General features: G+C 42.2%; 1 protein-coding gene and 1 pseudogene across 8 annotated transcripts in view; one reads left to right on the top strand and one right to left on the bottom strand.

Moving 5' to 3' along the window:
- The window catches only part of Marchf8 (membrane associated ring-CH-type finger 8), a 99,558-nt gene that overhangs the window by 60,209 nt on the left and 13,733 nt on the right, over positions 1-25,616 (top strand). For all 8 annotated transcript variants that reach the window (XM_032905848.1, XM_032905847.1, XM_032905853.1 and 5 more), the window contains one exon: positions 15,209-15,259. In XM_032905848.1, coding sequence (XP_032761739.1) covers positions 15,209-15,259 — 51 coding nt within the window. The remainder of the gene's footprint in view (positions 1-15,208; positions 15,260-25,616) is intronic.
- On the bottom strand, positions 9,925-10,382 carry LOC116903368 (annotated as a pseudogene).

The raw sequence follows: 25,616 nt of genomic DNA, 5'->3' as shown, positions 1-25,616 counted from the left end.
GGGGATTCGGTACCCTTTTCTGTACCCTGATGATACCCACATGCAAATGCACCTATGCATACACATATACACATAATTTAAAAATAAAATCTTTGAAAATTTTTGTTTTATTATTTTGTATATGTGACTATTTTGCCTGCATGTTTGTCTGTGCACTACCTTGTGCCTGTTGCCCTCAGAAGCCAGAAGATAGTGTGGAACTGGAGTTACAAACAAGTTCTGAGCTGCCATGTAGGTGCTGGGAATTGAAATTGGGTCCTCTTGAAGAGCAGTCAGTGCTCTTAACTGCTGAGCCATCTCTCTAGCCTCTAAAATTAAAATCTTCATTATTGTTGTTGTTATTATTTTATCTATTTATTTATTTATTTTTGAGACAAGGCCTCTACATAGCTCTGACTGTCCTGGAATTCACTATATAGACCAACCTGTCCTTTAACTCACAGACATCTATCTGCCTGTCTTCTGCCTCCCAAGTACTGAGATTAAAGAATGAACCACCTAACCATAACACTATGTCTAGTTCCGAAAAAATAAAATCTTAACAATAACATCACCTCATAAATTTTAGAAAGCATAAACTCAGAAGTGATATTATAAAGTAACAAAATGAAATGAAAGGAAAGACTCAGGGCCAAAGATGCATTGAAGACCAGTTTGCAAACTAATAAGTCAGAAGCAGCTAGGAGCAAAATACTCCCCCTCCCCCATTCACAGATAGCTCAAACACGACCCGTTTGCCAGCCAGACACCAGTGGAGAGTGAATGGAGCAGGTGGAGAACAAGATCGGTGACTAGACTTCCTAAGGCAGTGGCCAGAGGCGGTCATCCAGTCTTCAGTTCAGGCTTCTCTTGGAATTGAGTTTTGAGTAGTTTTCAGATGCTTTGAATGTCATACATTTGTAAATATGCAAGCATTGACAAGTTGCGGGAAACAAATGTTCATCAGCCTCCTTGAAGGATAACAGTGAGATAAAAGGTTTATTTATAGCCAGGGAGCAGGAAGATCCCCCTTGAAGAGTTCGTTTCCTAGCATCACTGGTCAGAACCCACCTCCCCCAGCTGGCAAGGTTTTCCAAGCACTCTGCTGCTTCTCTCATAGCTCAGCTCCAGAAGGACAAGTTGATGGAAGAAAAAAATATTGTTCTTTCAGATATCTGTGGTTAATTATTTACCATTTCTACCCCTTTTTTGAAGTCTCTCAAGTAAGTCTGGGTGATAGGTTAACATACAAGAACAAACAGACCCGGGACCATCTACTGCCATCGACTGGAGACCGACCTTCAATTATTTGCAAGTCAGCAAGTGTACTTAGAATCTTTACATGCGTATTGTTGTAGGAGGGCCAGAGAATAGAAGTGAAGTTGGTTGCGGGAAGGGACTCGTGAATTATTCATAAACGATCTCATTCCTTGGAAATCAGCTGGAGGAAGCAGTTAGTCCAGTTTGATCACAGAATGTTGCACTGAAGTTCAGCAGTGGAGCAGTGTGGCTCTGCTGGCTGCTTCCCGGCTGCAGGGCAGCTGCGTTCAGGCTCAGTCCCAACCCCTCCCCACCTCGCACTGGCGCAGGGCACTATGCTGCTGGAGAGAGCTGTACTGAGGACACGCCCATGCATTTCTGTTGGAAGATGAAGCTTCAGGTAAGAGAAGTGAACTGTCAGCACTGCCCAGGTTTCTCACTGACTTTAGGGATGCCATAACAAGCCCTGGAACCAAAGAGCTGCTCCAAACAGTAATCTTGCAGTTCATACTGTCAGGGAAGTACGTTGTAATACAATTTATTCTAATAGACTATGTCCTTGCATTTGCTAAACATATTCTTAAAACAATAAACATTTAAATGTCATGTATCAATTTTTGATACTATCTTTTGATGTAAAAAATATTTTTATTAATGTTGACCACTTAATTTTGAATCGTGGAGTTTGGCTTTGTAAAACCTGAGAAGAATAATGTAGTATTTGAATCAATAAAGCTACAGACTCTTTTCTAGAGGAGGTATTGTTTGCAGAAGCCACCTCCTTTCTTTGTGGAACAAAGGGCCTTTGTTCTGTTTGTGGATGTTATTTACCATGTATCCATGTGAGCTTTTGTGTGTGTATGTGCATGTGTGTATGTGTTATCATGTGTGCATACATACACTTGAAAACTAGACCTGTGATTTCATTTGTCAGGGCTATTCTGATAGTGCCCTTTGCTTTGTCTGTTGGATTTTGTTTGGCTGATGCCTTTGTTGAGACTGTGGGATGTTCCAGAACTTGGGACACAAAATTACACAAAGGTAATTGGAACCAAATTCGATGATTTTCTTGTCTAGTCTTCTCTTTGTTTTTGAGAAAGGGTCTTGCTGTATAATCTAGGCTAGGCTTGAACTGATAATCCTACTGACTCAACTTCCCAAATAGTGTGATTTTAGGTAACTTTCCTACTCCACTTTATTAAACTCTGTGAGTATGAGGGTCTCTGCTTTATTTGCCAGTCCATTCTTCAAGGCCTTAAATTAACAGTCCCTGCTTTGTAGTAGCCAGTATGTTTCCAAATTAGTACATTCCTAACTAAGACTTCTAATACCTTTTGTGCTTTATGTGGAATATAGTAAGTGTAATTTCAATAATTTTATAGCAAGTGATTCTAACTTGCATTGATATAGATTATTTTAGCTTTAAGGTTTCACATATTTATCTAATACATTAAAGTGTTTTTTAAGATTTATTTTTATGTGTTTGAGGGTTTGCCTATATGTGCACCATGTGTAAGCCTGGTGTCCACAGAGGTCAAAAGAAGGCATCAGGTCAACTGAAACTGGAGCTACAGACAACTAAAAGCTGCTATGTGGGTATTAGAAATCAAATTCCAGTTCTTTGGAAGAGCTGTCAGTGCTCTTAACTGATGAGTCATCTCTCCAACCCCTATATATAATTTTTAAAAACCAGAAATGTTTGTTCATTTAGTTGTTTGTATAATTATTAATAAAAATCAGTTATGAATACAAAGATCCTTAGTGGAAAATGCATTGGAAAAGATTATATTCTTCACTACATTATTACTATAGTTATTATTTTCCTAATTATACTATATTGTATGTTACAAATTGAAAAGCATTTGTCAGTCTGTGTCACAGAAAACTATGTGTTTATTTACTTATGATTTCAGGAGTTTTAAACTGCATATATATGGTGCTTAGTGATATTAAGGAAAGCAATACGTTCTATTAAGACACAATATGTTTAGCTGGACATGATGGTGCATGTCTTTAATCCAAGCCTTAAGGAGACAGAGGCAGGCTGATGTCTGAGTTTAAGGTCAGTCAGTCTGCTTCATACAGTGAGACTTTCTTGTTTTTTAAAAAGTTACTGTCTTAAGAGCTCAGAGTCACCACCAGTGTCATCTCCTTTAATGCACCCCTCACCCATTAATGAAGCCCCCTCATAAAAGAGAAGGCTGAAGTGGCCAGATAGCTGCTGAGCTCCCTGCTCTTCAGGGGACCCAAGTTCAGCCCTTAGCACCATATCAAGTGGCTCATAACTGCCTGAAACTTTAGCTCCAAGGGACACAGCTCACTCTTCAGGCCTCTGAGGATACATGAATACACATGATATTCACATGGACACACCCGTATATGCATAAGAAAAAATTAAATTAAAAAAAAAGAGAAAGCTGAATTCTAGAGTCTAGATAAATGACCCCAAACAAATCTTAGATATTCTGTTTTATGTTTTGTCATCTCACCTACTTACTGAACGCTTGTCACTTTCTCACTTTATTATTAATTGCTTAAAGCTTTAAAATGAATTGAAGAACAAAAGTATAGCAGACAACCACCTCACTGTTAATGTAGATTACACAGCCTTAAGATAATTAATGACGTATTTGTCTTACTGTAAGTTTACCTTAGTATATTTGTTGAATAGTTTTTAAATTACAGTCACATCTCCTATTTATAAGTGGTGTGTGTGTGTGTGTGTGTGTGTGTGTGTGTGTGTGTGCGCACGCGCGCGCGCTCACACATGTGCATGTATATATAATGCTACCATCCGTATGTGAAGGGGATCATGCAGTTTTTTCTTTCTGAATTTATAAGTTACCAATTATATCTTTTCCTTTCCTTAAATGTTTTTAAATTTCAATTAAAGCAGGGTGCCCATTCATAATCTATAATTCTGTTGTTAGGAATTCTCATTAGCACTCAACAAACAATGTAAACATTGAATGTTCCCCATTTCTTTAATTAAAGCCCCTCTACAGTTTTAAGTTGAATTAACACAGTTATCAAGCAAAACCAGCTGGAGTATCAAAGAGCTGTTTTTTTCTAACCATTTCCTTCATCCTTGAATTAGGTTTTGGATGAGTGGCAGGGGAGACAACTGAATGTTAGCATGTAATGAACTGAGTGCTAGTACATTAACAGACTGAATGGTTCCAGTGCCAGTGTAGTGCTGCATGCCTTTAATCACCTTTAGTCCCAGCACTCAGGAGGTCGAGGCAGGAGGATCTCTGTGACTTAAAGGTTAGCCTGATCTAGAGAGAGCTGTCCAGGACAGCCAAGGCTACTTAGACAGACCCTGTCAAAACAAAACATGAAGGTTTGACCATCAGAAGGAATTCACCAGCCATGAAGCCAGTGCCATGCAATAGATACAAAGTGAATGAGAAAATAAAATAAAAAGGGAAGGACATGACTGCTTCTAAGTATAGTGGACAAAACAATTTATTGTAGATTAAAGGGAGAGCATAGCCAGAGGCAGGAACATTTAAGAGAGTCAGAGGGACATGTCTAGGTTGAGCCAGGCCATGTAAGGAGAGGGAAGAAGGAAGAGGAACTACTGATCAAGAGGGCAGCCTGGGCTAAGAAACCAGCCCAAAGAGTAAAGGGTAGATCAAATAAGGGCAGGTAGCCAAAATGTCTGAGTAACATAGGGAAGGGCAGCCAAGCCCATGGTTTGGAGAAGTTTAGGGTAGGGGACAGGGCATGCCAGCCATACCCTACAACAAGTAGAGACTGGGAGATACTGGGAGAACCAGGCAATCAGGGCCACTTTGCTATGTTAAATAGACTCTTCAGCCATTTGTGCTAGGGTTTGAGACTTAAGCAAAGGGTCAGTCCTGGGGGTTCCATATCAAAGGCATCATGTAACTGAAGATGCAGTAAACACAGCTCCCCGATTAGAGAGGGTGAGATAGTTTATTCTGGAGCCAAATATGAGTGACTGTGACCCAGGAACACAGATTTATGTTATCCCAAATACCATGTTCCAATATGCTAACAGTTTCATGAAGTTTTTATAGTAACAAAACAAAGAAAATAATAAATTATGACCCTTCAGATGAGTCAGGCAAGTGACATCAAAGTAATGACACCTCTGCTGTAGGCCTATCTGATGACATTTTTAGCTCTGGGTAGACAAAAGCTACGAGACTATTTATACATTGATATATAATAATATTTATCTAGTAGTCACTGTTAGGTAGACATTAGGACTAAATAGGAGAGGAAGCCCCAGGATGAGAATAGGATGTGGTCTTTCTTTGGGGAGCTGTTAGCTGTCACACTGCAGACAGCAATCACAGAAAGATCAAGTTCTGAAGCAAGAGAATTTCTAGGTCCACTAGACAAAGCAAGGTGCCAGCTTTTCAAGGTCTCTAAGGGAGGAGGAGGGGCTTAGATTAATGCATGACCCATATTGTCCATGTACTTGTGGGATGAGAGCTTGCCAGGAGCTTGATGCTTGGTCTGTGAGGGGGCATCTGAAGGGTCTGTGATCTAACAAGACAGGGGGACTTTAGGTCACATTCAGCAGTGGGCAGTGAATGATTATTTGAAGGGCTTTAGATACCCCAAGATAGCTTGGCTCTGGATCTGCAATATTCCAACCTCCTCACAATCACTGACAATCAAATATCAGCCTTGTAGAATGTCTAATGTAGCTGTGATTTATTTTTGGGGAACTTTAGCTAACAAAATAAAGGGGTCTATCAGGTAACCCTTTATCCCATCCCCCAGTGTGTCTTTGGGAATGGCAGTGAGGTTTCTGTTTAAATGGGTGGAGAGTAAGTGGTATACTTAGGGAAGCTGTCCTGGTCAAGCTTGTAGTGACCCATCCATGACTGACCCATTAATGTGTTGTTAATGTGTTACTTGTTGTCATAGTGAGGTCACTAGTCTGGTTTCTTCTTATAAGATGACTGAGTCTGCACCAGGTTCACTCCCCACACTCCGTGATTAATGACCTCATGCAGGGGAGAGGGGCTCTGTCTTGGAAGATTGTGCTTTTTCCTGGGATTTAAGGTGAAAGGTTTAGCCAAGGTATAGGGAAGAGACACAGAGAGAAGGTCGAGACACCAGCCTTTTGTCTTGTTGCTTTTTGGTTACCTCTGGGCCAAAGTGAGGAGTTGATGACTTAGCAAAAGCAGCTTCTAAGTGCCTGTTCCAACTTGGAAATATTCTGGCAGGAGTGGATTAATTACAAAATGTCCCTTATTCCTCAGCAGAGACTAGTCTTGCCTGGCGATTTGACAACTTCTTACATGAATAAAAGTTACCCCTTCCCCTTCAGGCCATAATGTTTCCAATATGCTTCATGATTTGTTTATTTTTTTAAGCTCCCTGTCATTTTTACAGTGCCTGCCCCCCCCCTTTCTGTCAACTGAAATGAAAATTGAGGAAATACCTCCATAAGATTGGCCTGTAGTCACGTCTGTGTGGCATAAGCAAGCCATGGGGAGCAAGTAAGCAGCACTCTTCTGTGGCTTCTGCTTTGGTTCCTGTTTCCAGGTTCCTGACTTCCTTCTGTGATGTGGAAGTGAAAGCCGAATAAAGCCTTTCTTCTCCAACTTGCTTTGGGCCATGGTGCTTACCACAGTAGTAGAAAGCAAAGCGAGAGACAGAATTGATGCAGACAGTCGGCTTTCACACAGCGAGCCGTAGCCTTTGTGCGTTGTTCCAGAGTAGAGCTTGCACTTCAGTGTATTCTCTAGGCACCTGCCGTAGCAGAGTAACTTTGGAAACTTAGTGGAAACACAGGCTCTCCAGGCATCTGAGCTCTAAGAAGTCACAGTCTGCATTTCAGCAGGGTCCTCCCTCAGTAAGGTCACAAAGTTGGAGACACCGTAGTCTAAGAGAGAACAGGAAGGCAGGATGTGGTGTTCCAGGGGACTCTTGTGTGTAGCATCTGAAAGGAACCTACCAAACCAGTGGAAAGATGGGAGTGAGCAAGGGAGGATGTGCATTTCAAGGGAAAAGGGGTGTGTGTGTGTGTGTGTGTGTGTGTGTGTGTGTGTGTGTGTGTGTGTGTGTGTGTTTCCTCCTCCCCGTGGTCAAACATGCTGGCACAATTGAGCAGCGACCAAGTGTGTTAAAGATCCAAATAAAAATAATTTGCCAACTTTTTATTATTTTTGGTTTGAAGCTTAGTTTGGGCTCTATTTTATGTCTCTAATGTTTGACAAACTTTTCTTCTTTGAAAAAAAGAAAGGGAGGAAGGAAGGAAGAAGGAAAGAGAAAGGAAGAAGGAAAGAGAAAGAAAAGCTCCATTCTGTCATACTATAGACTCCATAAGGTGCACTAGAGTCATACTCTGCTCAGGGGTTTTACTTTTTTATGCTGTTCTTCAGCTTCTCCATAGTTTGTATAGTCTTCGTCAGTACTCTGTTCCAAGCAGTGTTGTGGTAATGTTAGGTAATGTTACCAGGCTAGGGGGCATATTTGTTCTGTATCTAATGCAGATATGTGTAGGAATACCACAGTAGATCAGTGTGGAATGAAGATGACTTTGAGTGGAAGTCCATATTTGGCTCTGTTGTGCTCCTAATTGTTAGATTTTTCTGTTGTATCTAAATCCATAGACGTTAAATAGTAGTGTTTACAGAAGAGTAAAGGAAGCAATTCTTTTTAATATTGGAGAAGCAGCCCTAAGTAGTGAGGCTCAACCTTTACAATACCAGGACCTTCTAGATGTTTCTCTTTACTTAAAAAAATTTCACAAGAGTTTGCATCATGTCCCGCGCTATCGTCTCGCCAGCAAGAACGCACGCGGACACACGAATCCTTCTGCAGCAAAACGTTTATTGTATCTTAAAGAGGGGACGCGGGGCGCCAGCATGGCGCGGCTTATATACACCCTAGCGCGGTGCATCCACACCTCATGATCTCATGGGCACGCCCCGGAGTGGGCAAAGACCTGGCACAAAGACACTCTTGCACATGTGCTCACAGTTAACTTCCTGAAAGGAAGTCGGGCTGGCGCAGTGGAAGCCAGCGCCATCTTGTGGTGGCGAATGTTATTGTGGCTCTCCACATCTCCCCCTTTTTGTTTTACTAGTATGAGGCTGGTCTAGGTCCCTGCAGTTACGTACATCTGTTGTGGCTCCTGTCTTAGGTCGTTCCTCTATGTCACAGCCTTATCCGTCGTAGGGTAACCCTATCGCCACCGGGCCCCGTGTCTTAGATTGGTCTGTGCATGAGGAAAGTTGCCCGTCTCTGGATACCGCAGTGTTGTGTGACAGTAACTGTTAAACGACCTAGGGAGAACTCTATAAAAGAGGCCAGCCAGAAAATGAGTTAGTGGGGAAATCACCCTATCGAGTGTAATGAGGAAACCTCAGCGATGTAGAAGGGCTGATCAAAGAATCTATTGAGTCTCTCTCATCCCAGTGTAATGGATCCACAAATCCATGGGGTGCAAGAGCAGAGAACTCAGATAACCAAATTCCAGGGGAGGCCCCTTGTTCAATGGCCACAAGTGTTTGAGTGATAATGACCTTGTCACGTTTTTGTTGAGATCTGAGTTTGTAAACCAACCATAGCATGAACACTAATCCACAGCATAGGGCTGCACCAAACAGAGCCACTCTCGATAAGTAGTGGGCACCTCATCTGGTTCTAGCAACTACTCCAGAAAGTTCTGTACAACCAGGGTAGAGTTCCCCAGTCCACAGCAGCTTCACGCAGATAGCATTCCTGTGAAGCTGTAGACTGCAAAATGACAACACCAGTTAAGGCAGCAAGAGTCACCAGGGGAATAAGGGGGGCAGTAATGGCTGGAGTCCAGTCTTCTCCAGAAAGCAGCAGTGCACAGAGGGTCTGTTTTCTTACTTGTACCTTTTCTCTTTGAGCTCTTTAATCTTTTATCCCGCTCTGTTTCTGACATGCTGTCTTGTAACTCCCCTAGCACTCCCTGTCCTGCTATCACAGTTGGGCGGCATTTCTCACCTTCTAGGCACGACCTCTGATGGTGCCTAGCAGCAGCCACAAAATCAAAAACCAAAAGAGAAAGAATGAAGGCTGCTAAAACAATAACAAAAGCTTCCGCCGCATCTTCTAGTGGGGGAGAGAAGTGAAAGAGGTCAAGACCAAACATATCTCTCAGAGCTTATCCGCGTCCTGTAGCTTTGGATTCTCTCCACGGACAGAGGGCCCCCTCGGTGCCTGGCGATGGTGTGGCGTTTCTTCCGGGTTTCGGCACCAGATGTCCCGCACTATCGTCTTGCCAGCAAGAACGCACGCGGACACACGAATCCTTCTGCAGCAAAACGTTTATTGTATCTTAAAGAGGGGATGCGGGGCGCCAGCATGGCGCAGCTTATATACACCCTAGCGCGGTACATCCACACCTGATTGGTCGCTTACCCATGATCTCATAGACACGCCCCGGAGTAGACAAAGACCTGACACGAAGACACTCTTACACATGTACACACAGTTAACTTCCTGAAAGGAAGTCGGGCTGGCGCGGCGGAAGCCAGCGCCATCTTATAATGGCAAATGCTATCCCGGCTTTCCACGTGGGGCGCAGTGGAAGCCAGCGCCATCTTGTGGTGGCGAATGTTATTGCGGCTCTCCACAGCATCATCAGATTTTTTTTCAATTTACTTTTTCTTTATGGTGGAAAAAGAAGTATATATTTAGAATTAGCCCTCTGGACTCACTTTAGATGATGCCAATCTTGTTGGCAACATCTAGAGCATCATAATCAGGAGCCAAGCGAACATACGCCTTCTTCTCTCGGTCAGGCCGTATCAGGGTATTGACTTTGGCCACATCAATGTCATAGAGTTTCTCCACGGCCTGTTTGATCTGGTGTTTGTTGGCCTTGACATCCACAATGAGCACAAGCGTGTTGTTGTCCTCTATTTTCTTCATGGCTGACTCGGTGGTCAGTAGGAATTTGATGATAGCAGAGTGGTCAAGCTTGTTTCTCCTGGGTGCACTCTTTCCAGGATATTTTGGAGCCGCAGGGTCTTGGGCCGCCGGAAAGTGGGTGACGTTCAGATCTTCTTTTTGTGGCTGTGGACGCCTTTCAGCACTGCCTTCTTAGCTTTCAAGGCCTTCGCTTTGGTTTCAGCTTTGGGAGGGGCAGGAGCTTCCTTCTTTGTTTTTGGCACCATCTTGGCGAAAAGGGTTGCCCAGCCTCAACTTACTTTTTAAAAATCAATTTATTCTCTCATACATTATATCTCTACTCTAGTTCCCTCTTCTTCCTTTCCTCCCAGTTTTCCTACCCACCTCTTCCCTCCCCATCCACTCTTCCCCTGTTTCTCTTCAGAAAAGGGCAGGCCTCCCAGTAATGTCAACCAAACATAATATATTAAGTTGTAGTAAGATTAGGCACCTCCCTTCATAAAAAAGCTGGATGAGGCAATCCAGTAGAAGGACAAGGGTTCCCAAAGCAGTCAAAAGCATCAGAAATAGTGCCCCTCCCCCATTGGGAGTCCCACAGAACACAAAGCTACACAACTATAACATATATACAGGACTAGGTTAGACCATGCAGGCTTCCTGATTGTTGGTTCAGGGTCAGTGAGTCCCTATGAGTCCAGGTTAGTTGATTCTGTGGTGGTTTGTGTGTGTGTGTGTGTGTGTGTGTGTGTTGTACCTTGACCCCTTCTGACTCCTACAATCCTTCCTCCCCTTCTTCTGCGGGATTCTCTGAGTGCCACTTAATGTTTGGCTGTGGGTCTATGCGTCTGCTTCTATCAGTTGCTGGGTGAAGCCTCTCTGCTGACAATTGGGCTAGGCAACAATCTATGAATACATCAAAAATATAGCAAAATATCATTAGAAATCATTCCATTGACTTTTTCCAGTCATGTTCGGTTCTATCCTAGGTCTCTGGGCCATCTGGCTTCTGGTTTTTAGTCCTCCAGGCAGCGTTTGAGGTAGACTGCCTTGTGGCATGGGTCTCATGATAGTCCAGTCATTGGTTAGCCACACTCACAGTTTCTGTGCCACCTTTACCTCAGCACTTAAGAACCAAATAACATCTACAAACCAAACAGTCTAATTAAGAACTGGGGTACAGATCTAAACAGAATTATCAACAAAAGAATTACAAATAGCTGAGAAACACTTGAAGAAATATTCAATATCCTTAGCCATCAGGGAAATGGGAATCAAAATGACTATAGGATCCCATCTTATACTTATCACAGTGGCTAACATCAAAGCCACAAATGTTAACTCTTGGCTGCAAGGATGTGTGGAGCAACGGGCACATTCCTCCAATGATGGTGGGAATGCAAACTTGTACAGCCACTTTGAAAATCAAATTGCGTTTTCACAGAGAATTGGGACTTGATCTACCTTAAGACCCAGTTATACTACAGCTGGGGAAATAACCAAAAGATGTTCCATCCTATCACAAAGATACTTGCTCAGATATGTTCATGGAAACTTTATTTATAATAGCCCCAAACTGGAAACAACCTAGATGTTCTTCGACTGAAGAACTGATTTATTTTTTAAGTTTATTATGCAAAGAGCAGTGTTTGGTTCTTAGTATAGATTATCCGTGTTATAGAGCTTAAGAGCTGGGACCCTCCCACCCTGGTATTTATTGCCATTGGAGTCGTGAAAAGGTCTTAGTGGATGATTTATTGATTCTTTTAGTTCCTCAAAACTTATCTGTAGATTTCCTGATGCCACCAAACTGGCTATTTTATTTGTTTTGTGGAAGGTGTCTTAGTTACTTTTCAGTTGTTGTAATAGAATATCATAACTAAGGTATGGCAGCCGGCAAGCAGGCAAGGCAGCAGGCAAGAAGGTATGGTGGCAGGCAGGTATGGTGCTTGAAGCAGTAGCTGAGAATTTATTGATCCACAAGCACAAGGCACAAAGAGCTACCTGGGAATAGCATGAGTATTTTTGAAACCTCAAAGCCCCACCTCCCAGTGATGTACTTCTTCCAATACAGCCACACCTCCTAATCCTTCCTAAACAGTTCCACTAACTGGGGACCAAGCATTTAAATATATGAGTCTATATGTGGCCATCATCAGCCAAACCACCACAGCAGGTAATATGATACTAGATATAACTCGTTTTCTGTACAGATAGTCCAAAGCATGGTATTTTAATTTAATGAGCTACTTAAAATCTGGTGTCAAATCACCAGTACATTCATTGTGAAGCTAGAATTCATTATAGAGCCTTTTATTTATCTACAGTACATTTTCAATCATAAATGATGCTTGAACAGATACAGAATTTTTGGACAATCATTGTATTTCTATTAGGTGAGTGTATAAATAATGTGATGGAATGAAGCCTAAGTTCTTAAAAGCTATCTTAGGTGCCATATTCTGAATTCTTTAAGTACTCTTTATAATTTTATCCTTTCCTTTATAATAGTCTGGCATAAGATCAAGAAGTCTTTCATTAAGGGTAAACGCTTAATAATAACAGGGACTATATTGTACACTTAAAAGAGAACTATGTTTTGTTTCTGTTTAGATTTATAAAAGAATATGATAAAATATTTAGAATTTGCATAAACACATATTTTTGTAACACCAAAGAAAAGAACATTACCAAAATAGAACTGGTAATTGATCTGAAGACTTCTTTACCAACATTTTAAGAACATTGGGCATTCCAAGCAAAAATATGAGAAAGAGGGCAGTGTGGAATTTGGTATGTTGAAAAAAGGGAAAAATTTAGCTTCTTTCACTTGCTTCTCAATCCCTTCCACCTATGTTGATGATTACTGGTCTTGTGTGTGAAAGTGCCAGCAGACCAAAAGATGAGTCAAGTGCCTAATCATCTTCAGGCATGGATGGATGGTGGAAAAGCCTAAAGGGGGATTTTGAAAGACCTTTTGTACCTCTGACAATCATAGCTGAGGTAATCAAACAATTTTTACCTCAGTAAACTTTACTTAGCCTTTCATGGCTTGAGTGAATGTAAAAGAAAATGGATCATAAAAATAGAAGTGAAAACTCTTCATTTTGAAATAGATTTTCTTTTGTTTGTATTTAGTGGGAGGTTCTCAATAAGACAAAAGTGCATATAGGAATACTTCTTTGTTTGCTAAGTCAGAGGCTCTCAACTTCTGGGTTGTGATCCTTTTGGGACTTTAAACAACCTTTTCACAGGTGTCACTTAAGACCACCAGAGTATACAGACATTTACATTATGATTATAATAGTAGAAAAACTACATTTAGGAAGTAGCAATGGTTGGGCGTCACCACAACATGAGGAGCTGTAGTAGAAGGGTTTGTAGCATTAGAAAGGTTAGAACACTGTACCAAGGATACTGTAGCAAAATGGCTTAAGTAACCAAAAATTTCTCTATTTGGTGACTGGATGTCTCAGCATAAAGTACCAACAAGATTGGGTTCCTTTGAGCTTCTCTCTTCTGTTTCTGTGTCTGTATAGTACTTTCTGCTTGTCCTGTTCCTATCCCTTCTTAGAAGACCACCTCTGTCCTAGTAACCCTAACAAGCCAGGCTTGGCCACCCATCCTCAGTTAGCCAATTGAAGACAGTGGTGAAAAGCAGAAAGAGAATATTCAGTGTGGCTACACTAGGAGCACACAGAAGTCCAGTGATCAAGTTCTTCTCTGAAGTCCTAGTAGGTTAGGTTTGAATAGAGACCAAAGGTACGCATAGTATGATGTCATGACTAAAGCAACATGTAAAAGAAAGAACTTACTTTGGGACTTGTAGTTTCAGAGGGTTAGAGTCCAGAGCATGACAGCAGGAAGAGCTGAAAGTTTATATCTGAATCAAAAGTAGGAGGCATAGGCAGACAGACACATAGAGACAGACAGACAAGACACCTTTGAAACCCTAAAGCCCATCTCCACTGACGTACTTCCTCCAACAAGGCCACACCTCCTAATATTTCACAAACAATTCCACCAACTAGGGGTTAAGTATTTTCAAACATTTGAGCCTGGGGAGGCTATTCTCATAATCCTAGTCAAGACATGGCCCTGCCTTTTACCACGGTGTCAGCTCCAGTCTCTATGGTAAGGATGTCTGACAAGTTGTTAGGACATGTGAAATTTGGGTCTGAGAGACAAACTCTCCATTTTGCTGACACCATACTCCTAGTCTTTTCCTTTCCTGCATGATATTCTTGGAATTCCATTGTTTTGAAGTCTCTTTGTTTCCAGCACTGACTGCCAAAAGGAGAGGCACAAGTGTTTCTTTAGAATATCTTCATTCCAGCCCGGATGTTTCCATTGTTGGACTGTGGTCCTCTTTAATGACCTCTTTACAATTTAATCACCACATTGCAGGCTCCTGTCTCTAAATATGGTTATAGTCCAATTTCAGGATGTAAGGGTTTGGACTTCAGTGTATAAAGTTGGATGAAAGGGGGAAGTTATCTGTTATCTGTTGAGAGGGACAATATAGAAAGTTATTTTTAAAATTTCACATTAGAATTCAAAAGATCTTCAAATATTAGCAAGTAAAAATGGAGATGAGCTATGAGATTAAGAGGCCAAGAGGGGAGAATTTCCTACATGGGTTTGTGATGGGCTGTGATCACTATGGGAGGGAGGAGACCAGTGATCTGACAGACTTGATGGAGAGGAAGGGCATTGGGCATTTGACAGTCGGAGGTGGGGTCACACACCCCACCCTCTTCCTTGTCTTTTTAGTGGTCTTTCATAACACAGACCCTGTCAGGTATAAGGGTATATAGGATTTCTCACCTCTGAACTATGAATTTGAAAGTGTCTGTTGCTGTGATTTTATTTTTATTTTTCCAAAATTCTGTTCTTTCCATGATAAGTTTCTTTAGGTCAGGGACCATTATTTTATTTACTTTTGCCCAAATTTCTAATGTCTTATACCTAGGAATATATATCTAGTAGATTGGTTTGTGCTTGCTTACAGGAATAACATCTTATTAGAATAATTGATTACTTGTTCTTTGCATGCTTTTAATTGGAGCTTAATTACTACCTTTTTGTCTTACAGAATGAGAAGACTTTGGGACATTCCATGAGTCATCCAAGCAACATTTCTAAGGTGAAGTGCTACCAAAATAAATTATTTTATATCTTGGGACTTTTGTATTCTTCCACTTTGCATGTATTCATTGTCATGTTTTTAAAGTGTACATTCCCGTGTGCATGTTAGTGTATGTGTAACCTGGAAGGCAGAGGTCAGGTCAATATCTTTCTCTATTACTCTCTATTTTATGTTTTGAGAGCAGGTCTGTCACTGAGCAGGACTAACTGTAATCCAGGCTCACATCCTCACCACCTGAGCCCCTTTCAGCCCTCTTTTCTTGACGCATTTCTACAATCTACTCTGGGCCTGGATATGATATTTTTCCAGCGAAGCAACTTTGAGTGTGTGCTAGCGGAGACGACTTATTGGAAAAATTCTATTTCCAACCCCTCAAATTACACTTTTCAGGCAGAGAAGTCTTAGGTACCAGAGTCTGTTTCTCCACTTAGGACCGTGTTTGGCTGGAAGTGGATTTATATGACTCTGGGACAAGATTTCTGAAAGCAGTCTAGATCCAGGTTCAGAGTCGTTTCCAGGCTCACTCTTCTCTCTGTTCTACCTTTCTTACTATGTTGTCATCATCCTGCTTAGCCGTGGTCACACAGTGCATCTGTGCTTCCTGCAGTGTTTACATAGGTAGCTTTCTAGAAGCACAGTGCATGCTAGAATCTGGCCCAGTAGACACCAGCTTCCCACACAGTGGGAACTACAGCATAGGCTCTGCAACTCTGGGCCTGAGAACTTGAAGCAGATTCCGCCCCGATGTGCATGGTTTCTGAGGTCAGTGGGAGCGGCTAGTTGAGGGTTTATAATCCCTTCTACACACCAACATTGCTACAATAGCCACAGAGGAGAAGAAGTGTTCGCAGGACCAAGGGCTATGTACAGCATGGATAGAGAGGAAGACCAGAGATGGATATGAGCCTGAAGCAGAGTCCCCTGCATCACCAAGGAGCTTCCAGCAAGCACTTTTACCTTCACCCCTTGCTCCAGACCGTGCTGGAGAGAGAAGCCGAAATGGTGTAATATATAGATTAAACCACAAGCGTGGTAGACCAAGAACAGGGATTGTCGGGGCCTGTGGACTTGGAAGCTGAAGTGACCTTTAAGGTACCCTGGAGGACACCCTCACTGCCACATCAACTGATGATGTGGGAACCAAGGGCTACACAGGTGAACTGGTGCTGTTTGGTACATGAAGCCTCTGTAGGAGGGAAGGAGTTCAGAAATGTAGTCACTAATAGGAAATATTAACTGGTGCGATGATTTCTTAATCTATTTTATATTAACTTCACTTGGCTCTCATTGGTTTTTTTATGATGCACACTTAACATTTAAGAGTCTTAATTTAGTTCTGTACCGCTCAGGCTTTGTAGTTGTTCTATATGCTTTGTACTCATTGTGCTGTGCACTTTTTACTATTCTTCCTATGCACAACCCATATCCACCTCTCTCTCCTCCTTACCTCATTTCATCCTTCCTCACGCCCTGCTCTTTGTGAGTGTTTGTGTGTGTGTGTGAGGAATAAGAAAACAATCTCATTTGTCAGTCCTCACTGTCCACATTGTTTGCCTGGGAGCTTCCAGGGCTCTCCTGTCTCCACCTCCCAACCTCCCATCTCCACATCCCAAAGTAGTGTAAACTTATACACTACTTTGACAGTTTATGGGGGTTCTGTGGATTCAAACTGGTGTTCATATGCTTGTGCATCAATACCTTACGCACAGCGCTGTCTCCCCAGTTCCTTTACTTCTTACCTCTAACCTTCCATATCTTTAATTTTTAAATTATCTGAATCCTAACTATCTCAGCCTCCTCATATCTGCTACCTTTTCCTCCTCAGTGCTTCCTCAGTTGACATAATACTAATCCCTATCTCAGTCCAGGCTAGTTTCCTTCTACATATAAACTTAGCCTTTTTGCCTGTCTGTCTGTCTGTCTGCCTGCCTGCCTGCCTGCCTGCCTGCCTGCCTGCCTGCCTGCCTGCCTGCCTGCCTATCTATCTATCTATCTATCTATCTATCTATCTATCTATCTATCTATCTATCTATCTATCTATCTTTGAGAATCTCATTATGTAGCTCTGGATGACCTGGAGATCACTCTGTAGACCAGGCTGACCTACCTCAAGTTCACAGAGATCCTCCTGCCTCCGCCTCCTGAGTACTGGATTAAAGCTTGCGCCACGATGCCTGATAAGTATTTAATATCTAACCATACACTTACTCCTGTGATCTTTTCCCTCAGTAGTTATGGAAATTAGAAGTGAGGAGGTTTTAAAACCTCAGCAGTATATTTTCACAGTGGGCCGATCTAGTAAGTGTGATTGCATTCTGGGGCAATGCAGGGTATTAGTACACTTAGTTCTCAGAACATGTAAACCGGGAATTTAGCTAGTGATACTATACATAAACTAGTCCCACCTGAGCATTGCAAATACTTCAATTAAAAAAATACAGCTGATTAAAAACCCAGCCAAGGAAATAATTCCTGATGCACAAGCCCCAGTGCAGAGATATAAGGAGCAAGAAAAACTATATGCCCCCTCTGATACTGGACTCCAGTGCAAGAGAATTAGATACAATTCCAGATGAAGAATCCAGGAGAATAATTATAAGAGTGTAGAATAAAATCAAAGAGGACACAAACTTTTGAATGAACTGAGAGAATACAAAGAGCTGAATGAAATAAGGTCAGAGCAGGATATGAATGAAGAATTGAACAAAACTATGGAAATACTGAAGAGTCATACTGAAATTTTAGAAAATTTTAGACATGAAATACTCGGTTGAAAAACTCACCAATTTGGAATGGATTAAGTGAAAAGTAGATATGAGGAATGTATGGTAAGGTAGATTGATTAGAACATTCAGACATTGACAACAATACAGTAATAAAGTATAAAATACAACACATGATGTGTTGGATACCATCAAAAGACTGAAATTATAAGCCGTGAGCATAGAAGGAGAGATCTTTAGGCTAAAGGTGTAAATAACATATTCAGAAAAAATCTAGCAGAAAATCCTCCAAATCCAGGAGAAAAGATTTGGATGATTCAGGGCATTTACAGCTCCAAACAGACCAGAGCAGAGTAAAGTGCTGAAAAGTGAAGAGCACTTGTAGGTCACGTGTAAAGTCCATCAGAATTGCTAGGTACAAAAGGAACTGCTTTCAGACCATGATTTTAAGTCATTGTAACTAGTCCCAGACACATGTGCATTAATCAAAACAGGAAGATTACAGTCAACACAAGAAATAAACTTGATTAATATTATGAAAGCACATATATTAGACTCAATGCAATTTCAATGGAATTCTAATAGAAATTTTTCATGGAAATAGAATCAAAATCCTTAAATACATATGAAAGTGCAAAAGTCCTTGGGTCTCTAAGGCAATACTGAGCAAAAGAGTAGTGTTGGAGGGAGACACCACTGTGTCTTGATTCCAGGTTAGACACCAGTGCAGGGCCCGGAGATCGGTGGAATAGAATAAAAATCCAGATACAAACCCACTGTTCTTCCTGTGGACTGGAGTTCTGTTCCCAGTGCTCATCAGCCTCTCACAACCACCTGTATCTTCCACTTCCAGGGAACCCAGTGCCCTCTTGTCTCCACAGGCACTGCACTTATGTATAATAAACACACGGACACACACACATAAATAAAATCAAAACAAGTTTTTTAAAAGAAAAAAATAACAGTACATGCTTTGGAAGATGTGGATAACCTATTAAGTCTATGTCAGGAAGACAAATGTCACCCTTTCTCTCATTTGTGGGTCCCAGACTTATAGCAACAAAAATATGGCATGTATATGACATGAAGTACAGGTGTGATCTATAGGAGAACAAAAAGGACAAGGGGTGGGCAGAGGTGAGATTGGGAGGAGCAGGGGATGGTGGAGGATAATGCTCAGAATTCATTATATGCCTAGATTTAAATATCCACATGAAACTTCCTATCATTTACAATGGATAAACATCAATTAGGAAAAGATTATTTGCAAGATTTAGGTTTTTAAACTAAAAGTATAATGCGTCACCTCCTATAGGGTATGACTTGCTCCATCCTTTAGCTGTGTATAAGAAAATCTTTTTTAAGTTTAGAGGGGTTTTGGCTGTTTTGTTTAAGGAGTAGCACAGAACTGGGCATGGTGGATTGTGCCTGACTGAGACAGGGGGGTTGTTTTGAGTTCAAGGCGAACTTGAACTATATAATGAGTTTCAGGCCACCTGAGGCCTGTGTATAGAGTTAAAACCTTGCTTCAAACACACAAAGAAAGCAGGCTTGTCCCCTCAAAAAGACATGTTTTGTTGAAGAGGGAGGAGCCCCACTAGGGACATGCTTCTGTATTATTGGACATTAATTGCAGGACCCAGGTAGCCCTGGCTCATCTCACCTTGCCAAGGATTCATTAGTCTGGTAGGCCAGCCCACCTTGGAGCCATGCTCATCAGAAACATTGTCTGTACCTCACTTCACCCTTATGCTTACTGTGTTGCTACCAAATAATTTGAGAACTCAGAATTTTACATTGGTTTATAATGTCTGAAATCACATTTACTTAGAAATCACATTGATTAGTTTCTACCTGAAATTAAAATGTAACTATTACACAGTATGTTCCTCAATTTATCATAACCAAGGAGCTCCCAGTTGTCATAATGCTGCCACTTTATGAGATAGCTCTTACTGAGATGGGGATTTGTGAGACTGTGAGAGAGAGCCTCTTCCTGTCAGTGCTATCACTGGGTTGGGGCAGCACTATACTGAGCGCAGACTCAGAAAAAGTGCCACTGAGATCCTACCCCCTGTAGGTTGCCTCGCCTCACTGTAAGATTTGTCCTTGCTTGTAAACACAGAGAGAAGTAGGTATAGTATAGCCTTCTGGCAGTTGCATGAGCTTAGATTTTGTCCAATACTTGACTATGTCCTAGACATTGCCTTTGGTTGAGAAAGATTTCCATATGATGCTTATCAACAGAGAGGACTCCTAGAAAAGAGGAGACTGAAGCTGAGGTAGACATGACAAGAAACCCAGGGTAGAAGAGCTGCTCAGAGAAGGTGTGGATAGAGAGGGAATGCTTAAAACAGAAGGGAAAAGTCAGTCAGGCTGGAGCTCAACTGTGGTAGAAAGATAGTACACACACACACACACACACACACACACACACACACACACACACACACCACATGCACACACACTGGGGAATCTCAGCTTTCAGTTAGCAGGTGGAAGGCAGCAGTTACTGTCGTGGCACCCAATGTGGATGTCTGGAAACCATGATCCTGTATTGGCTAAGTCTATTCCAGTGAGTCCTTTAGCCTTACATCGGACAGAGAAGGAGTGTAGTTCCTTGAGGAGGCTTGAACACATCTGCCAACTGGAACGGCTTTAGATGCCAGGAACTGGCCTAGGTCAGCAAATCACAGGGGCCTCTGCTGTTGGATCTTGACGTGATTTTGTAGTTCTCAGTGTAATTTTAATTTGTGCATGGAATGAGCATAGAAAAGACAGCACCGAAGCACAAATACACAAAGGTTATTTGCCCCAAGGGACCCTGTGAATCCCTATTCCAGGTGACACATATTTCTGGCATGAAGGATTTCCAGCACTTGGTGTAGTGAGAAGGAAATGAAAACCTGGTGTATGGCTGCCTCCTCGGGGTTCTCTATTCCTGTAGTGGCAGAGACCAGCACTTCATTCAGATCGTTTTCAGAGATTTGAAGAACTGTAGTTGTATACCATGAGCATCATATACCCCTTGTTAATCAAGCATTCTAAGGTAGAGGTTAGACTGGACATATTTAATCTCTTTAATTATTGTAGTGTTAGTTGGCAAGCATATCTCAGAGAAATTGAGTCTTATTTGGCTTCTTTTAATATTTTCTAGTTATTGTGTTTAAAGAGGATTGATACACGTGTGTGTGTGTGTGTGTGTGTGTGTGTGTGTGTGTGTGTGTGTGTGGGGCATGGATGGAGGCCAGAGATTGACATCTAGAATTTTCTTCATTTGCTCTCTGCCTTGTATTATTTTGAGATAGGATCTCTCATTGAACTTGGAGCTCAAATTTGGTTAGACTGGTTAACAACTGAGCTTCTGGGATCTGCTGTCTTTATCCTTATCCCAAACACTGAGCTTCAAGTGTACACCATGCTTAGCTATTTACAAGAATGCTGGGGATTCAAACTTACCCACTGTCATCCCTCTAGCCTCATAAATGAGCCAGGTATAAAGATATGGGAGAGGAGGGTTAAGAAACCCAAGGCAGAGCCACCCCTGCAGATGGGTATAGGAGCATCCCCAGAGACAGAGGTGGCCTAGGGCTGAGTAAGACAGTCTGCTGGGAGCCCCTAGTCTGCTGAGGCTGGTGAAGTTTTAAGGCAGCCTCAGAACCTTCTTTTGTTAAGGCATGTTGGAAGTTACTCAGTGGTAGGCCGCTTGCCCCATATGCACAGAACCCTGGGGCTGGTATGTGTTTACCTAGAGAATATGTGTGTGTGTGTGTGTGTGTGTGTGTGTGTGTGTGTGTGTGTGTGTTTACCTAGAGAATGTGTGTGTGTGTGTGTGTTTACCTAGAGAATGTGTGTGTGTTGTGTGTTTAGGAAGAGAGAATGGGTGTGTGTGTGTGTGTTTGTGTGTGTGTGTGTGTGTGTGTGTGTGTGTTTACCTAGGATGGTTTTAAAATGGATGGTTTTAAAGGGGAAGCCCTGGTCCTGCTAAGACTGAACCCCCAGTGAACGTGATTGTTGGGGGAGGCAATGAGGGGAGGATGGGAGGGAACACCCATAAAGAAGGGAGGGGAGGGGTTAGGGGATGTTTGCCCTAAACCGGAAAGGGAATAACACTTTCGAAATGTAAATAAGAAATACTCAAGTTAATAAAAAAAAAAAAAAAAACACTACAGAGGAATCTCAAATGGCTGAGAAGAACTTAAAGAAATGTTCGTAGACCTTAGTGAGCAGGGAAATGAAACTCAAAATGACCCTGAATTTCCACCTTACACCAATCAGAATGGCTGAGATGAAAACCTCAAGTGGTAGCTCATGTCGCTGAGGATGTGGACAAAGAGGCACACTCCTCCATTGCTGGTGGGGTTGCAAATTGGCACAGGTACTCTGGATATCAATCTCAAGGTTCCTCAGATAATTGGAAATAGATCTACCTGAAAATCCATCTTTAACAGAGTTACAGAACAGAAAGACTTTGCATAGTAGGTTATAATGAATAAATCAGTGAGCATACAAAAGAAAAAAATATGGATGGTTTTACTTTACTTACCGCCCTCAGCCTCCCCTGGTTTGGGAGTCAGGTCTAGTGTAAGTCCTGTGTTCTGACTGGCAGCATTCTCAGCCTCTGGTTTAGTCTTAAAGTTTTGTACCCCTTGGACTAAGGCTGGCAAGACAAGGAGCCCGTGCAGAAACTCTCTCAACCTTAGGAGGGTAGGTGGGGCTGTACTGTGAGAAGGGGTCTGTCCTAGCATAGGTGGAACCTGTGGACTCACTATGTGAGTCATCAATGGCAGAGACACTTTCCAATAATCACCGTGATGCTGTGTGTGACCCTCCTGCCTTTCCTCTGGGTTTATTTGATTCGCGCAGCAGGTTTATGGGTTGACTTGATAATTAATTTATTGTGTGTGTACCCTTATGTGTGTACAAGTGTACAAATGTATGCATGTACATGTGGAGGCCAGAGGACAACCTTGGGTGTTGCATCTCAGGAACTGCCCGCCTTGTTTTTTTGAGACAGGGTCTCCCACTAGCCTGGAACTTGCCAAGTAGGCAGGCTGGCTGGCTAGCAAACCCAGAATGCATCTGCTCCATCTCTCCTGTGGTGGGACTAGAAGTGGACACCATAATACCGAACTTCTTCCCACCAGCCACGTAGGAATGCAACTCAGGTCCTCATATTTGTTTATTGACAGAGCTGTCTCTTCAGATCCTCAGCCTGATATTTAAGTGAGATTAAACTCTGCTTGGTGTATGCTCAATGGAGTGGCCCCAGAGCATAGTGAGAACTCCCGGGTCAAAAAGCCTTTTCTGCCATTACCTTAAAACTCTGTAAGAATTATTTTTGGTAGTGAAAAATTAACTATTTAAGGGAAGTTAGAATAGTGAATGGTCCTTTTGAGTGATACACAGATACAGATACAGACCTTTGTGTAAACCCACACTGATGATTTTGAACCTTTATATGGTCACAGTTTTAGTTTCTGGGTCTATGAAGACTTCTTTGCTCAGAAATTGTTGCCTTAAGTATTCTTTATGCTAAACATGCATTATTCAGTTGAGGATCCAGCTGTGGAGACTTCAGGAAGACAAGTCTTAAGAAAGCATTTTTGCCACAGCTTTCCTTCCTGATACTGTGTCCTTTGCCACTTATTGTACTGGCGACATACTGCTGTCCACAGGACTGGGTGCCACAAGGCCAGGAAAGAAGGGAGCCCAGTGTTTGTGTTCCTTGCTAGGCAGCATTGAGTCATTTGTAATGCAAATACTTTTGTATCCAGTAGTTCTTTATTATGCATTCTCCCCCATGAATTCTATATTGTTTCCATTTACTTTTAATGGCCAGACTAGTTAATTGTTCTTGGGAGGCTGGTTCTTGGCACTGCCTTCCAGCAAGAGCCACAGTGTATGTGTCAGAGCAGCCACAGAGTGACCCTCTTCTTTAATTGTAGCTCACTGTTTAGGTTGGAGACAACTGGGTATTTATTTATAGAAGGGAGCAGTGGCTCTCACAGAGTAATTTCACTAAACGCAAGTTTTCTGAGACATAGTCTCAGCCTGCATTTCTCAGTGACCAAAACATCAAGTGAGGCGTGTCTATTTTATGAAGTCAGGTCTGTTGAGGGGGTGGTTAGCAGCAAATCACTACCTTTTAGTTTGGAGTGGGAGGACAGTAACCTTTAGCAACTTCCTGGGAAGGAAACACAAATTAAAAGGTACCCTGATAAACAGGATTCCTAAAATACTGTGCTCCAGTATGTGCCACCCTGTCTGTGGAAGCCTGAGATGCTCTTCCATTGTCATATAACACAGCTGCCTTTGATAGAGAGACATGCGTGGACTGTACACATGGCCTTAGTGAAATGCTGTGACTGTTTAAAAGGAGAGAATTTCCATGGCTGGTCACAGAAAGGGAATTTCAAGAGTCATAGCAGAAGTGGGCCTAAGGCTAGAGAAGGTTGTGAGATGGGACACCCATATGGCCGTGAATGGTAAGTAGCAATCAGTCTGGGTTCTGCTTTTGAACAGAACTATATCCTATAAGCAACCATCATGAGGGTGGTAGAACTACTGCTCCTGGGGCTTGTGAGCAGAGCTTCCTGCCATGCTACCCCCAGGGCTCCTCAAGGACTGTGACAATTGACTTCTGTAGGTGCTTCTGCTGTCATCATTGTTTGGGAATTTGGTTGGCTGGTTTTGGTTTTCTTTGCTTTGCTTTGTTTACTTGGTCTTGCTGTAAAGCTCTGACTGTCCTGGACCTTGTCCTCCTACCTCTGCCTCCTGAGTGCTAGGATTATAGGCTTGCACTACTATGCCCAGCTGATTGGTAGTTTTAAGCCACCCAATTGTATTGATTTGTTGCCCAGCCAGAGGAATCTCACATAGGTGGTGTTAAGATTCTGAGGTCCCTTTACTCAGTGACATCAGGGAAGCACAAGGCCCTGGGTTCAACATGAGTCCCTTTTTGAGTCTTTTCTCAAAAGAAAAATATTTGTGTTTCTTTGTAGAAATAACATTCCTGTAGTTACTTTTAGTTTGCTTTGACCATGATCCGTAGTGAGATATATGTTGTATATTAAAACCTAGTTGATACACAGACACAAATGAAAAATAACATTGTTTCTAAAAGGCTTAGTCCTATTTTAGTTTGTCTTTTAGTTTACTATTTCCTGTTTTTAAAAGGTAGGTGTCTTCATTACTTTTCTACTGCTACAATGAGACACCATGATAGAGACAACTTATAAAAGAGCTTATTAGGACTCTTGTGCCAAAGGGTGAGTATGGCGTGCTGTGTGACAGGGGATATGGAGCAGGCAGGACAGCATGGACCAGTAGCTAAGAGCTCCCATCTTGACCCAGCATGAGGAAGAGAGGGCTAACTCAGGACGTCATTGGCTTTTGAAATCTGAAAGCCAGTGAAACAACTCTTCCAAGGCCACAACTCATAATCTTTGCCAACTGTTCCACCAACAAGGGGCCACACCTCCAGGCCAGGCCTGGCACAGCAAGGGCCCAACTCTCTGGTACCAGCGTCCGTAGTCCGTATTAGTTTCTCTCTCTCTCTCTCTTTCTTCCTTCCTTCCTTCCTTCCTTCCTTCCTTCCTTGCTTCCTTCCTTCCTTCCTTCCTTCCTTC

The sequence above is a fragment of the Rattus rattus genome, chromosome 6 (genome assembly GCF_011064425.1).
Source record: "Rattus rattus isolate New Zealand chromosome 6, Rrattus_CSIRO_v1, whole genome shotgun sequence".
Lineage (NCBI taxonomy): Eukaryota > Metazoa > Chordata > Mammalia > Rodentia > Muridae > Rattus > Rattus rattus.
This window is presented reverse-complemented; position numbering and strand designations above follow the sequence as displayed.